The 15779-nt window shown below is 42.7% G+C and overlaps 1 protein-coding gene across 2 annotated transcripts in view; it reads left to right on the top strand.

The window, feature by feature from the left end:
- Positions 1–14952, top strand: part of PIAS1 (protein inhibitor of activated STAT 1) — a 58650-nt gene extending 43698 nt beyond the window's left edge. The window contains exons 8-14 of one of the 2 annotated variants that reach the window (XM_017830270.1): positions 1090–1163; positions 5193–5353; positions 7034–7164; positions 7448–7625; positions 8703–8845; positions 9067–9104; positions 10856–14952. In XM_017830270.1, the coding sequence (XP_017685759.1) occupies positions 1090–1163; positions 5193–5353; positions 7034–7164; positions 7448–7625; positions 8703–8845; positions 9067–9104; positions 10856–10891 (761 nt within the window). In that variant the 3' untranslated portion in view covers positions 10892–14952. Of the gene's footprint in view, positions 1–1089; positions 1164–5192; positions 5354–7033; positions 7165–7447; positions 7626–8702; positions 8846–9066; positions 9105–10655 lie in introns of both variants that reach the window. The other variant, XM_017830269.1, reaches the window with a different exon arrangement.
- Positions 14953–15779: the final 827 nt, after the last annotated feature.

Below are 15779 nucleotides of genomic sequence, written 5' to 3'. Positions count from 1 at the left end.
TGCCTGACACTGAACCTGGGTGCTGAGGAGGAAAGGATTCATCAGCACAGTTTTTGTTCCTCTGGCACAGGGTTTGCAGGGAGCCTGGAGGGAGAATGTCCAGCACAATCCTCCTCCCAACCCCCTCCAGACTGGAGTGGGAGATTTGCTGCCTTATTGTTTTCTCTGACAACAACGTGTTGGGCTAAGTTTGTGTAATAGAAACGAAAGCAAAAACTGCTGCGTGTTTGTTTTTCAGGGAGAGGGTGAAAATACCAACACCTGATCACTGTTCTTACTTTTTTATGTTCAGATAATGTGTTTTACACAGCACAAGAAAGAAATTAGTCCAGCAGTAAATGCTTCACAGTGCTGGGCATTACCTTGTGCTAATGCAGTTTGATTTAAAGGCACAGAAATCTAGAGAGTTTCCAGGTGGCTTCTACTCTGTGTGTACAAGGTGAGAATGAGTGTGTAGGGCCAGTTCAGAGCAGGAAAAAATGGGGCTGATTTGTTCATTTAATCAGTGACTGCTTATAAAGCTTGTAAGTAAAAGCAGAGGATGGGGAGAGGTGAAAGACTCTAGAGATGAAAGGCTCTAATATTTTACTGCAGTTATTTAAAACTCAGATTTTGTCAGAGTGTTTCTGATTCCCTGTTTCTCCATTTGCTTTTCAGTTTTAAATCACAGGATCACTTGATGACTGTTTTGGGGGTTTACAGTGGTCCTTGTGAGTGTGAGAGTTGTTAACACATTCACTTCATGTGCTTGAAGTTAGAAGTGAAATCAATGTAGCTCATCTTGTGGGTGGATTTTAACTAATGGTCAAGTGCCAAGTTGCCTGTAAATGAGAAAAGCCATCTCTGTACAAGTACATTTTCTAGGGATCTTGGTTTAAGATGAGCTTTTCTGCTTTTCACTTTCTTAAATCCTGTTGTTTCTGGGCTTTCTAGAGAGTCAAGTCTGTTGGGGTGGGTCTGGAGCAACAGTCAGACTCTGGCTTCCAGTAGAAAGTTTAGCACATAGTTTCAGTCTTGTTTTATTTCTTTATCACCCAATTTATGTTTCAAATTAACATAAAATCAACCTTTTCTTCTTTGAAATAACAGTTAAAGAGAAGCTGACTGCTGATCCAGACAGTGAAATAGCAACAACAAGCTTAAGAGTGTCTCTTCTTTGCCCAGTAAGTCTTTTTTTTTATTCCCTCCAAACTGATTCTGGTTAAAGTGTGGCTGTTCTGGGACGTGTGTGTGGGAGAGTTTACCTTGTGTTTACCTGGTTTAACTGTGTGGGGATAGAAGATTATCTCTCACCGTGCATCAAAAGCCTGTGATACGCCCCTGAGGAAACAGGGATTCCATTAGCTTGGAGACGTTATTCAAAATATAGGTAAGCTTACATTTAAATGTGTCATTTAAATCTGGTTCAATCTGATCACCTGAGTGTGCAGATTTGATAAAACCACTCTCAGGGGTAAGGTGGGGAAACCTGACTGTTAAAAGCAGCTCTTCAGTCAGTGCCTGCAGTCAAAGTGTTGAGCATCCGAAATCGATTTTATGTTCAATATTTTGAGGATTTAATAATCTTCAACTAAAAATAAAGCAGTTTCCTGCTTTATTTTCAAATTTCAAACAAATTTGAAAGCAATTTCAAACAAAATTTGTTTTATTCCAAATTTGAACTGGGAGAAACAGTTCCAAAGAAGGTGGAAGTGGCACAGACAACCTGTCTCTTGACCTACTAAATGTTCTTTTACCAAGTAGATGCAGTGGGTTTGTGTTGTCAGTGGTAAAATGCACAATATTAACATGATATGCACTTTTTTGGGACTTGTTTCAGGTGCAGTGCTTCAGAATACTTGCTCTGTGTATTGACTGACATAATATCTTTATGGCAGTATAACTCTTTAACCTCTTTCCAAGATTAAGGATACATCTGTTTCCTGGTCTGGGCTCAATCTGCTCGAGCTGGACATGAAATTCTCAGTTTTAAAATCTAAACAAGAACAATCTAAACTGACTTTATTCTTGCAAAACTGGAGCTTATTTCTCCAGCTATTTAATATGTTCTTCAAGATAAACTTTTAGAGGCGTGAGTTCTGCTTCATAAAAAGCACAATTAACATCATGGTTGCTTTTTATATGTGTGTTATGTTCTTATAAATCTTTAAATGGGGTACTGTCATGATCTTCAGACTTTCTCCACATCAACACTAAGGAAGATAAGGAATCTATAAGGAAGGTAAAGTTAATCTGTAGGAAAGATTTCTTGTAGAAATTCAGATTTTTGCTTCAGTTGTATTTGATTTGTCCAAGTGATGGTTTACAGATCATTCCGTGGGAGTTTTCTGACACATTTCTGTTTGTCCTCGTTGCCTCCAGTCTGATAAAAGCTCCTCTGCAGTACTTTTAGGTGCATTTTTTTCCTCTGGGTGCAGTTCAGGTGGGTTGGGATTAGAGCAGGAATATCCCCTCCAATTTTCCCTTTAGGACTGCAGGTTTGGCAGAGCCTAAAGATGCCAAATTCTCTTTTGCTCTCTGAGTTCTGCCAGGGGTAAACCAACAAAACAGCATCAGACAGTAGGATGTGACTCTTCAGAATTCCCACCTTTGCCAGAATTTCCTCTTTCAAATGCACTGTTTTTGTGAGAGACCTACAAAACAAAGTCTATAGCAGATTATTCTGAGCATATTTGTCATTTTAATGCCCACAAAACAGTTACACTTGACTTTTTCCAGTGTGTTCCTTATTCAGTGCTGCCTGATTTTACTGCAGCTCTTGGAATAATCCATCCCAGGTTCATTGGGCCAGAGGTGGAACCTTTCAGCCTGTGAACAGAAAGGTTTTACCTCAGTTCAGACTGTCCTCAGGTCTGACCGTAATTTCATTTACAGCCTCCATATTTTTACTTGATAATTCACAAACATTTGGCTCAGGGAGGATTTTTGTGTCTTGGATTTTTTGTGGTTGTTTTCTCCAGCTTGAATGCTCTGAAAACACACCCTGAAAATGCTGATTTGGTCTCCAGGAGCAGAATGAGAAATGAAGGGACGAGGAGAAGGATGTTCCTTCAGCTCTGGGAGTGTGGGGGTGCTGCTCTCCCCTCTCCTAGCTGGGATTTCTATCCAATAAAATAACTGGGGGTGCTGGGTTTAGTCTCTCTAACCTTTATTTTGCCCTCAGAACAGCACAGAGGAGGAGCTTCCTGGGAATTTGTTTTGGATTGCTCCCGAGCTTTTTATAGCACAGAGGCCTCTGAGACCAGGGAGGGAAAACTGCCCTTAACTGCTGCCTGGATCCATCCAGGATACAGCAGCAAAGGGGCTGGACTGAGCCTGCATTTCAGGAAGACACTTGAATTCATGTTCTTTTTTTTTCCCCCCCCTGGAAGTACAAATAAATAAATCCCAGGCTCTGCAGCCGGAGCAAATATTTAACTGAGCAGAAATTCCAAATGTAGCCTTTTACCGGGGGTTTTGGGGGGATTTGTTTACAAATCCTGAGCTCCTGCTTTGGGTGGGTTTTTTAGAATAGAACGGGTTTTAGATAGAAGGGTTTTGTGTGCTTGGAAAAGGAATTAATGCAGCGTTTCTTTGGCTGCCAGGAGGCAGGAATCAAACAGCCACAGTGCTGGGAATCACAGGCTTCCCAAAGTTGGGATGCAGCCCTCCTTTTAGGACCTTTTTGTTGTCAGTTCTGACCCAACTTGGCCAGCGTGGCAGAGCTGATCCCGGAATTTAATGCCAAAAACGGGAAAGGAGCAGCAACTTGTTAACACTGAATGTGCTGATTTTTGGCTAAATTTAACTGCTCCTGAGAAATCAGAGGCTCAGGTTTTATACCAAAACCTGGGGAAAATGTTCCTGGTTTCAACCTGCTTTTTTCCCCACAGGAGATGGGTATTTATGTCATTCCTGCAGCACTTGTCTCTCACCTTCCTGATTTTCATTTGGAGCCACAGAGAACCATCCAGGTTTTCTCTCCTTACTCTTGGTGCTCCCTGAGCTGGGAGACTTGACTGTGCCCAAAAGACAAATGAGCCATTGACCCACCATCTGGGAGCTCAGGATTCCTGACAGACACGGATCAGGGGGCCTGGCTGTGCCTGGGGTTGGTTATGGGATGGAAATAATGTGCTTGGTCATGGCTTTGGAGGGAGGGGGTGCCAAACACATGGCACAAAAAGCACCTCCTGCCTGGGGCTGAGGCTCTGCCACCACTCCTGGGGCTCTCCTGGGAATTCTGTGCCCCCCTCCCATCTGCTGGGGAGTTTGGGACAGTCACTGAGAGCCAGAGGGAGGAAAAGCAAGCGAGATCCTGCAGCTACCCCGGGTTTGCTGGGAATGGGGTGGAGGGATTTCTGCTTAAGGGGAATAAAAAAATATGAAAGCATCATGGAGGAAGTGGTGGCCTGTGAGTGGAGCCTTTGTTCTTGAGATTGTTTTGAGTTTGGGGATATTGGGAGATTGGTGCCATCCTGTGGCATCCCTCTTGTACTGCTCAGGATCAGCCTGGCCACGGGGCTGGGTTGAGCCAGGCCTAAAACCAGTTCTGCTCCCACCCACTGCTGGAACTGTGTATGTTTTAGCCAAATAGATATAACTCCAAACTCCTCAGTATAAACAGTTCTTAATAAAGAATTGTTCTGTTGGTTTTTAATGTGGGAAAAGCCTTGTTTAGACATTCCTACTTCTTACCTTTAGTGTGGTCAGTCCAGGCCCCTCCTAAGCTGCAGTGTAAGCACTTGGCCACAGAACAACTGCTTGGGGTTTGTGAGGAGAGGGAAACTTATTTCAGATAATTATGAAATGCTTTTCACTGTCTGATCAATTTTGCATTCAGTGTAATGATACTTTAATGGTAAAATACTAAAGAAGAAGAATTCTTTCTTTGGTCCATCCAGGACACTGGTATGTTCCAGGTGCTCAGTGAACCCTGTATTTTGTTTCAGGAATATGGAAGGTTGTATTCTTAGTTTCCTTGACCAAATATTCTTTAAAACATGATTTTATTCACTTTGATGCCATTTCAAACCTACAGGAATGAGGCAGCAGTGGATGTGCCACATATTTTGATCAAACCTCAGATCTGTTTTCTGGAGTAAAACTCAACCTGTCCCTTTTCAGACAGGAAACCCTTGATGGTTAATTTAATACTAAAATAACACAATCTTGTTTTAATCTTGTTTTCTTGGGTTTTTTTTCTCTTCCAGCTTGGTAAGATGCGTCTGACCATCCCCTGCAGGGCCCTGACCTGTTCCCACCTGCAGTGCTTTGATGCCACTCTCTATATTCAGATGAACGAGAAGAAACCAACCTGGGTTTGCCCTGTCTGTGACAAGAAGGCTCCCTATGAACATCTCATTATTGATGGGTAAGTAAAGCTTAAAAGCAAATCAAGGGTGTGCCTCACACCCTCTGCTCCTTGTCCACGTCCAGGGCTCTGAATTCCTGGTGATCTGGCTGGGACTTGTTTTCACTCATCATATTATTTAATTTCCCTGCTGTTGGTGAAGAATTAATGACCAAATACCTCTTCATTCAACGTTCTGGAAGAACTCTGCTCATCAAACTATTAAATTTAATAATAATGAAAGGTATTCCTTCCAATCCTGGGTAAATTTTTGAGCTGTCCTGCCTAAAATGGCCTTTTTTTCCCATGGTCTGTAGTGCTGAATTCCTGGGTGAAAACAGCACGTTGTATATTCTTTTAATGGAGCAACTGCACAAAGCTGGTATTTTTTAATAGCAGACACATTAGAGCAAATAAATCCTGCCAGCCCTCCAAATCCATGTACAATTCCATGTACAATTTCACACTTGGGGAGTTGCCATCTATACAAAGTGACACAGAGATTGACTCCCTGGTACTGCCTCCTTGCAAAACATCAAAAAAATAAAGAAATCTAGGCTTGGTCTGTGCCAGGTGTGTATTCCTGGGTTTGCATTTGAATTTCTTAGAGGAGAATCTTCTTTCCAAAGAGTGATAAAGGAAGAGAACAAGTTGAGGCTTCTGAAGATACCTCAGAATGTTTGACTCAAAAAAAAAAACAAAAACAGAAAAAGCCAAAACAAACAAACAAAAACATCAGAAGCAAAACTTAAAACCCTGAGACAAACAGAACCCCAGAAAAACCCCTCAGAAATGATTTGAGTCTTTTTTAGGGATTATGTGCTTCATTTTGGGCAGCTTAAGGTCACTCAGGGTCTCCTTTATGGCCTTGAAGAGCCACTCAGGGCTGCCCAGGCTGCTTTGGATTCCTGGATCCTGAGATTTCCAGGTCCTCTGCTTTGGCTCCAAGAGCTCTGGGGTTCCCTGTTGGAGGTTTCTGCCTAAAACAGTAAAGCCAAGGAGCAGGAATAATTAACCCAACACATTTTCCTTATTTCTTCTTGTGTTGCCAGGTGCAGATGTTGGAGATTAGCTGCTCTAATTAGAGCATCCCAAAGAGAAGGTTATTGCTAGAAAATGTTTCAGTCTGGGAAAGAGGGAACTGCCTCTTTCCTGCAGAACCACAGGAATAGTCCTGCTCCAAAGCTGGAATTCCCACTGGCAGTGATGTGGTGCCAGGATCCCAAAGTTTTAGGAGGTGCCGGTAGGAGAAGAGGCTGCAAGTTCAGATTCCCAAGCTCAGCTTTTGTTAGGAAGTTTCAGGAAATACAAGTCCTTAAATTCTCAGCTGTATGGACGCCTTTAAAGATGGGCTTCCTCAGTTAAGTACTGGCAAAGGTAAATATGGGTGAGGAGGAGATTGTTTTTTATCCTGCTTCACGTTGGTCCTTTGTTTTGGGAAAGGGAGAGTTCTGTGCCACGAGCTCTGCAGGATCCCACTCACAGTGCTTTGAAATACATGTGCACATTTTCCTCTTGGATAATATTGGAATTTTTCCCATGGTTCCTTTTTGTCAAGGAAGCAGATGAGAGAAAGGCAGAGCAATGAAAGCTTTTGTTTTAACGCTGATTCAGACTTGCATTGACTAATAAAGGTGTTGGAGGAGAAAAAAGGAACCGAGCTCTTTTGGAGGACTGATATCAAATGTTTTTGGTGGCCAGGTTGTTCATGGAAATCCTGAAGTTTTGTACAGATTGTGATGAAATTCAGTTTAAGGAGGATGGATCCTGGGCTCCCATGAGATCCAAGAAGGAGGTGCAGGAAGTAACAGCATCTTACAACGGCGTGGATGGTAAGTTGTGTTCTGGGGTGTGTGGACTGAAGTTCCTACAGTGGGAACCCTTGAGTAATTATGGTCCTTTAAGCTCTTAAAATGCTTCTTTTTAGATGTATATTTGTAGCTTTAATGATCATTTGTGACAACAAGTACTTGAGCAATACCTGTTTGGGGCTTTTAAGTTAACCAGGGTTGTGTAATTTTGTCGTCTTGAGTTACAGCTTTATAATAAACTGTGATGTTCTGATTGTAGTGTTGGTTTAAGCTGCAGCTTTTCCTGTTGACTTACTTTGTATAGGGTGCATAAGCTCTTCCTTGGAACATCAGGTGTCTTCTCACCAACAGTCAAATAAAAATAAGAAAGTGGAAGTGATCGATTTGACCATCGACAGCTCGTCAGATGAGGAGGAGGAGGAGCCATCTGCCAAGAGGAGCTGTCCTTCCATATCTCCAGCATCACCATTAAATAATAAGGGGTGAGGATAAAATAGGCCAGTGCAGAGAGAATATGCTCATGATGGACAGAAGTCATAAATTTCAAAATAAATTACATCTGGAAAGTTCTGTATTTGGGTTATATCCTCATTCAGTAGCTTAGAGCACGTGGGTTTGCTCTCAGCTCACAAGGCCTAAGATGGGAATCACAGCTTTGAGTTGTTAAGTGTGCAACACAATGAAATATTTCAGTTATAGTTGTGAAAATGGTGTAAAATGGTGCAAAAAAATCGTGGCTTCCAAGTCTGTTATTTTGCAAGTCTGGAAACACTTTTCTTCCATAGGGAACTGGAAAAGCAGCACCTTTGGAGAGAGCAAGGAGAAACAGGGTGTGGTGTGGGAGGGTTTGGGGTTTGCCACAACCTGGTCCCACCTGAGCAGCCAGGCTGGAAATAGCTCCTGGTTTACATAAATATCCAGGGATCAAAATCAAGCCTAAACCCAGAAGGATCCTGTTGTTGGAGTGATTCCTCCCTCAGGAATGGGAGTGACTCAGTGACCACTTAAAACTCCTCAAGACCTTTTTTTTTTCTGTCCTCATTTGCTGATTACCTTGTAGGGTATCAGTGTTGTGGTGTTCCACTGATTCCTGGGGGGGTTTGGGGCTCAGGATTCCTTTGGGATTGTCTGGTCCTGGCTTGGGAGTATCAATAACATATTTAGAGCAGAGATCCCAGTACCATTTACAGGGAGAGTCCTCAGTTTCTGCTCTTTGAGACTGAACTGTCCTTTTAATTTTGCTGAATTTCACCTGTCTTGGACTGAATTAACCCTACTGATAAAGGGTTTTCCTGTGGGAAAGCCTGGGGAACGTGTGTTGCTCATGTTTCTTCCAGTTCCCTACAAGATCCATTGAGGTGCATTTGTGAAGCTTTGACATTTAACAATTGCACATCTTTCACAAAGTTCTTGATGCATTTTGAATCATGGAGTTAAATTGGGAAAATTTAAATTTAAATTTGAATTAGGAGCTAAATTTGAAAATAAGCATCCCCTGCATGGGACAACAAGAAAGCCAAGACTATTCTGTGTTTGTAACAAGCCTTTGTTTCCTGCAGCATTTTGAATTTACCCCATCAAGCATCTCCTGTGTCAAGAACACCAAGCCTTCCTGCTGTTGACACCAGCTACATCAACACATCACTTATCCAAGACTACAGGCATCCATTCCATATGACACCAATGCCTTATGACTTGCAAGGTGAGCTTCTGGCTCTGCACCTCTAAATACAGCTCTCCAAGCAATAGTGACTATTGTAAAAGAAAAAAAAAATAGGTTAATATCTCTGGTAGTGAAAAAAATCTGAAGTGTCATCAATATTATGCTGGTTTTATCTCAAAATAAATGGTGAAGAAATGAGGAGGTGCTTTTGTTTTTTCGTTTTGAGAAGCTTAATTTTTCTTTTTTTAATCTCTTCACAGGTTTAGATTTCTTCCCTTTCCTGTCAGGAGACAATCAGGTAAGTCAAGGCAAAAAAACAAGTCCTGTGGCAAACATTCTTTTCCAAGGCAGGACTTGCTGGCCTGGCTGTGTAGGAGCAGATTTATGATGTAGGTGTGAAATTAGGGAGCTTTTTGCAGCTTTCTTTTATCCACACAAACTGTGACCAAACACAAGCATTGCCTAAACACAGGTGAAGGATGAGGCACAACAAAAAACAAATAGTTGGGTTAAGCTCAGCAGCCAGTTTTTCTTGTGGGATGACCCTGGGCTGGGGCTGAAGGTGCAGCAGCACCTCCTTCATTTTCCAGCCCTGAGGTCCCACCCCTGGGACTCTGGACAGTCCTGCTGGGTCACTTTTCCTCCAGGAAAAGAAGGGGCTGGGGTGTCTTACCTGCCCTTCCTGCAGTGCTAAGCAGGAAAATGGCACTAAATGTAGAGGGATTCTTTCATATCTTAATTAAGAGCAGAGCCTGCACTCTAGAATTTGGATTTAGGAATATTCACTAAAAGACAGGTAAGTGAATTACTCTGAAACAAGGAGTGCTGCACTGACAGTGCCAGTCCAGAAATGTGGGGGAGCAAGGCTGAACAGCCTGAATGTTTCATCACAGTGGAAGGAAACATTGAGAGCAAAATTGCCCCACAGAAAAGTTGTATTTAAAACCTGATTGCTGATAGCTCTTGCCTTTCAGGGGCTGCCCCAGAGAGAATAACCTGGGACAGCCTTGGCTCCATCCCGTGGGAATAAACTGGCTGTAAATGCATTTTTCACAGAGTTTCCCCAGCTGGGGTTGATCTCTGACTTTTGAGGGGATGGCACAATATTTTTTTTTTTTTTTAATTTTGGGGAATTTTGCTACCAGGGAGTTTTTTTTAAGAGGTAAAACAGTGCTGCTGCTTCCCCTTCCTTCCTGGTTTGGGTGTGTGGCCAGTCCTGTTCCCTTGGTAGTGTTTGCTCTTACCAACACCAGCATTTCCAATTCCTTTTGGAATGCTCAAGGCAGTTTTGCAATTCTGAAGCAAATTTTAGGATTCTGAAGCCAGTTTTGAAATTCTGAAGCCAATTTTGAAATTCTGAAGCCAATTTTGAAATTCTGAAGCCAGTTTTGAAATTCTGAAGCAAATTTTAGGATTTTTAAGCCAATTTTAGGATTCTGAAACCAATTTTGAAATTCTGAAGCCAATTTTGAAATCCTGAAGCCAGTTTTAGGTTCTGAAGCCAATTTTGAAATCCTGAAACCAGTTTTAGGATTCTGCAGCCAGTTTTGATATTCTGAAGCCAATTTTAGGATTCTGCAGCCAGTTTTGATATTCTGCAGCCAGTTTTAGGATTGTGAAGCCAGTTTTAGGATTGTGAAGCCAGTTTTAGGACTCTGCAGCCCGTCCCTCTTGGCTTCAGCCGCGCGGGGCCGCGGAGCTCAAACTCCTCCGTGTCGCCCCCCTCGCCGCAAACCTCGTGAACCCCCGAACCCAGCAGAGCTTTAGCTTAACAAACCCCTTCACTTTGTGCTGCTCTGAATCCAACCTGTCCTGTGTCTGAAGTTTAACTTGTTGTTTTTCCCCCCAGCATTACAACACCTCCCTCCTTGCCGCCGCAGCCGCGGCGGTTTCCGCGTCCGATGATCAAGAACTTTTACACTCCCGTTTTTTCCCCTACACTTCATCCCAGATGTTTCTCGATCAGCTCAATGCAGGAGGAAGCAGTTCCCTGCCAGCCACAAATGGTAGCAATAGTGGCAGTAACAGCAGTCTTGTTTCCTCCAACAGCCTGCGAGAGAATCATGGGCATCCCGTTGCAAGTAGGAGCAGCACGGACACGGCATCAATCTTTGGTATCATACCAGACATTATCTCATTGGACTGATCCTTTTTGGACAGAGGAAATCTTTGTGCTTGGTTTTTACTTTATGTTAGAAACATAAGACAAAGTTTTGTTTTGGTTTTGGTTGTTTTTTTTTTTTTTTCTTTTTTTTTTTTTTTTTTTTTTTTTTTTTTTTTTTTTTTTTCCTTTTTTAGGGGGAAAAAAAAAATTTACGTGTACAGAGAACAAAAGTATATTTTCAGTTTTACTTTTGTATATAAACCTAAGATGGCCTCACTGGTAAAAATAAGAAAAAAAAAAAAAAACACAAAACGACAAAAAAAATAACAAAAACAAGGAGCTTCAGTTCATTTTTATGGATGCTGAAGATTTTACACCTGTGCATTTGTCATGTGAGTTTCTTTTTCTTTTTTTCCCCTCTAGTTTGGACACAAATGGCATTATTTTCCTCACAGTAACATAACCAGGAAAGGAGCTGAACTTCTAAAAGTTCAGGCTTGGGAGAGAGGGTTTTTTCTCCTCTTGGAGACATTTCCCTTCGGTGGTGGAATCTTAATTCCCCCATCCCACGTTCAGTGCAGATTTTATTATGCTTAAAGCAGAGTAGACCCTGCTCTGCTTCCCTTCTGTTTGCAGGACAGAGCCTTTCAGGAGTGGGTTTGGTTTTTTAGGAGTTTTTTGTCATCTCTGTGTGACCCTTTATTGAGACAACTTTTGAATTCCACACTTCGATCAAGCACGTGGCAAGTTCATCAGTGACAGGACCTGAGGGAAAGGCAGGAAAGCTGAGTCAGGGAGGGCTAGGTTGGATCCCAGGAGAAGGTTGTTGAGCACTGGAACAGCCTCCCCAAGGTGTGGTCACAGCTCCAGGCCTGTTCAAGGAGTGTGTAAACAACACTCTCAGGCACGTGGTGGGTTTTGGGGTGTCCTGTGCAGGAGCAGGAGTTGGACTCGATGATCCTCGTGGGTCCCTTCCAACTCAGCATTTTCCATGGCTCAGTTATTCCTGAGGGCCAGACTCAACAAAATCCCAGGCTGAGGAATTCCTTGGCTCTGCCTCTGTGGGACATTTTTATGGAGTCCAGCCCCAAATCCCCGTGTCAACACGTTGGACTGGAGGGTTTTCTTTCTAAGAACTTCCTATAAAACCCTGTTCCAATAACTTTAAGATCTTAATCAGCAAAATGCTGAGCATGTGTCAGTTTGAAATCTGTGGAGCTGTTTGTGCTTTTCCCTTAGCCATGCCTGTAGCAACGGCCTTGGCAATCAGGGCCCGCCTTGTTCCCTCTGGAAAAACCTCCTTTTAGCTGCAGTGGATCAAAAATCTCTGCTTCCAAGTGAACTTGTCAACTGAATACAAGGAGAAAATCCAACTGCCAGCACACTCTTGCATGGTTTGTGCAGCTGATCATGCTCTCGGGCTGCCGAGTTCACACTCATCCCAATGAATATTCAGTGTTCAGTGTGAGTCTGAAACCAAAACCCGACCCAAGCAACCACCCACCTGGATCCCAGGGATTCCCTATCCAAGTCTTTTAGGGAAGTGGCTTTCGAAATTCAGTTTTCTCTCTTTGGCCTTGGAATTCTTTTTGCTTTCCCAGATTTTTCAGTTGAACTTGGAGCCATATTTACTTCCTGGTTTCTTTTTTTTTTTTTTTTAACGTTGTGCATGACATAGGAAAAATCTTTTTTTAGAACTGATGGGTCATTTGGGCTGATCTGTTCTTCTTGAAGAGTGACAAATGTGTAAATAGCTGGAATGCAGTTTTTCAGGAGATTCTTTAAAGTCAGAGAAAGGGGGAGGGAAGGAAGTTGATTCTCTTGTGTCCCAAAGTCCACGTCAGAGAGAGTTAATATTTCCTCTGGCATGAAAAATATTTTTATAACTGGTTGAAAGTGCAGGTAACAAGTTTATCAGGAAAAGAGAGTTAAGGAATACTACAATTAGCAGATTCTTGTCTGAATTTTTCATGTCCAAAACTGTTGATTGCAGCTCTTCGCTTCGAGCATTGACAAGGGCCACCTTTTGCCTATGAAGTCGTCTCAGAAAATCTTGCATTGATTTTAAAAAAAAAAAAAAAAGGAAAAAAAGAAAAAAAAAAGGAAAAAAGGTTTAAAAAAAAAGGAAAAAAAAAGAAAAAAAAAATCTTTAATCCAAGTAGCATTAGGTATTGCTGTATGATCAGTCGTATGGTTATTTGAAAGGTTCACATTATGTGGCATCAAAATCGTTTTTAGTGTTTTTACAGCATCCCTCTGCCACTAAATAGTTGACTTGAATTTTGCAAAACAAAATGTTTGTGTTTATATGTATATGTGTGTGTATATATGTATTTATAGATCCGTGTGTGTGAGTTCAAAGTGAGTTAAATAGTTTTTCCCATGCATGTGTATTTCATACATATCTGGCTGATATATATATTTCACCATACACCAATTTTATAATTTATTAAATGTCAGTTAAAAAAAAAATAAATAAAAGGATAGAAAATGGGAAATACTTATTTTTTAAACAGTCTGATTTTGAAGTGATTAAACCTACACTAGGAATATATCTCATACCTTGTAGTCATGGATACTAACCTGGTAACTTCAGAGCATATTTGCTATGATCTTTGTAAATCTGGAGTGTGGCTGCCCTGGGTTGTTCCAGGAGCGTGTCCCAGGCTCTGGAACACCAGGAATCCGGGAGAGCCCGCGGCTGCTTTTCCGACGCTCGTGGCGACGTTTCCATTGACTGTGTTGTTACAGACGACCCGAAGAGCAGCTTTGTGTCACTTTTTTGGTATTAAAATCTTGTTATCGCATCCAAACTGAACCGTGGGAGTGTGTGGTATCCCGGGATGAGGTGACTGATGCCTGGTTTTGGGAAGGTGAGGTCGGCCGACGGCGTCTTCCAGTTCCTGCCGGTGCCCCCCGCGGGGGGAAAGGCTCTCAGTGCCCCGCTGGCATTTTTAACCTCAGTGCTCTGCAAAGAAGGGCCAGCAACGGTCTCCAGTCCTCCTTTGTGGTATTATCCATGTGCTTTGTGAGTATTCCTGTGTCGTGCCCGGGTGTTCCTGGAGCTGGGTAATTCTCTGTGCCTCTGACCACGGTGAACGTTGCTTGGTAGAAGTCTCAGTCTGAGTTCTCCACCATTCCCCGCAAACCTCACTCCAAAACTTGGCTCCTTTAGGTCACAAGTCCTGGCTTGTGCTCCTGCTCCGTTCCCTGCAGGTGGCAGTTGCTGTGATCCTTAGGATAGCGGTCCCTTATCCCAGAATTCTTCCCTGAGAGGAGTGGGATGTGTGTTCCAGAGCTCCGTGTGTGTCCCTGCACACACAGCTCCTGGAGGAGCAGGGTGGCTTTGAGTCACTCCTGCATCCTTTAGAAAAACCCACACTAAACTATCCCTTAAAAACTTCCCAGCACTTCCTTAGGGATGGAACAGCAATCCCAGGCTTCCCCCCCTCCTCTCTGTGGCAAAGATTCCATAACCCTTTCAAGGATGGGATGGCTGATGGCTTTTCCTTGGACTTTGGTGGACCTGCCTCCCAAAGCAGAGCTGAGGACTGTGAGGAGAACGTTTGAAAAGTTAATTTTTATTGCAGTTTAACATTTCAGGGTTTTAAGCACATTTTAAATAGAAAAGATTTTGGTTTTATCAGTGTAACTTGTTTTTTTTTTTTTTTTTTTTTTTTTTTAACAGAACTTAGATTTCTAACAAGGGAAAATTGCTGGTGGTCCCCGAAAGTGCTGCTGTTAATTGTTTTAATTAACAAAGGGAAAAAATGTATATAAGCAGAATATTAAAAATTACCATTAATTCCATGAATTTAAACCTGTCATTCATTGCCTTAAGACTTTTCTCCTAGTTTCCATACTTTGGCATGCCAAACCAGTAAATGGCTTTTAAAAATGTATAGTAGACCAATGTCAGTTTGTATAAAAGTACCAAGTGAAAATATTTATTATATGCATTGGAAAAAAAAAAACTGGTTTACCTATTGAATGTTACCTGTTTCTGTAGAAATCTTTAGATGTAATAAAAAGCATTCAGTTATGTTGTGTTTCCTGAGGGGGGGAGAAAAGGGAGGGAGGGGGCAGAGGGTGATTCCTGTGGTTCTTTTGGACCTGGAGTGCTTTGCTTTTAGTTGTTTGTGGCTTGGGGTGTCTCACTCTTGTCCCTCCAAGCTCTGCCAGCCCTGCTTTGTTCCCTGAGTGTGTCCCGAGTCTGATTCCTCTTTGCCAGCTTTCCTTTGGGAATGTTCTTCCCTCCCCAGCCTGTTGGGATACAGCTGCTTTCTGGAGTAATCCAGAGGGATTGGAAGCTGCCCAGTCCCCGTGACATCCAGGCTTTTCCACTGTGTGTGTGAAAGGATTTGTTCTCCACTGTCCTGGGCAGTGGGGAGTGATTGGATCAGCTGGAATTTGGCTCTTGGTGCCCACTGGGAACGAGTGCTCTCAGTGAACTCCTGGTGTGATGAGCTGCTGATGCTCAGTGAGGGGTTTGCTGTGTCCTGGGGCTCGTGGAGCAAAGTTCTGGAGAGCTCTGGAGGCAGGGAATGACCTCCAGGGTGTGGGAAAGCTGCAGTGTCAGGTACGTGGGGGTTTATCCCAACACTGGGATTAACTGAGTGGTGGGAACAGAGTTACCAGGGAATTCCCACCTTTTGCTCTCAATTTAACCTGCTCTTGGTTTTCCAGGGAATCTCACCTCTTATCCAAAGTGTGCTGCTTTTCTGGGGTGTTGCTCAAGTGAATATTTAGAGAAATTTGTTTTTCCTGCTTTATTTTCTATCCACAGAGTAGGAAGAGCTCATTAAGAACTAAGGGGTGTGTCAGTTTTCCAGGGAGCAAAGTTCCTTTCCCCTTGGAGCGTGACCTGCT

The sequence above is a fragment of the Lepidothrix coronata genome, unplaced genomic scaffold (genome assembly GCF_001604755.1).
Source record: "Lepidothrix coronata isolate B3197 unplaced genomic scaffold, Lepidothrix_coronata-1.0 Scaffold176, whole genome shotgun sequence".
Lineage (NCBI taxonomy): Eukaryota > Metazoa > Chordata > Aves > Passeriformes > Pipridae > Lepidothrix > Lepidothrix coronata.
The sequence above is the reverse complement of the archived record's forward strand: the minus strand, read 5'-3'. Positions and strand labels throughout refer to the sequence as shown.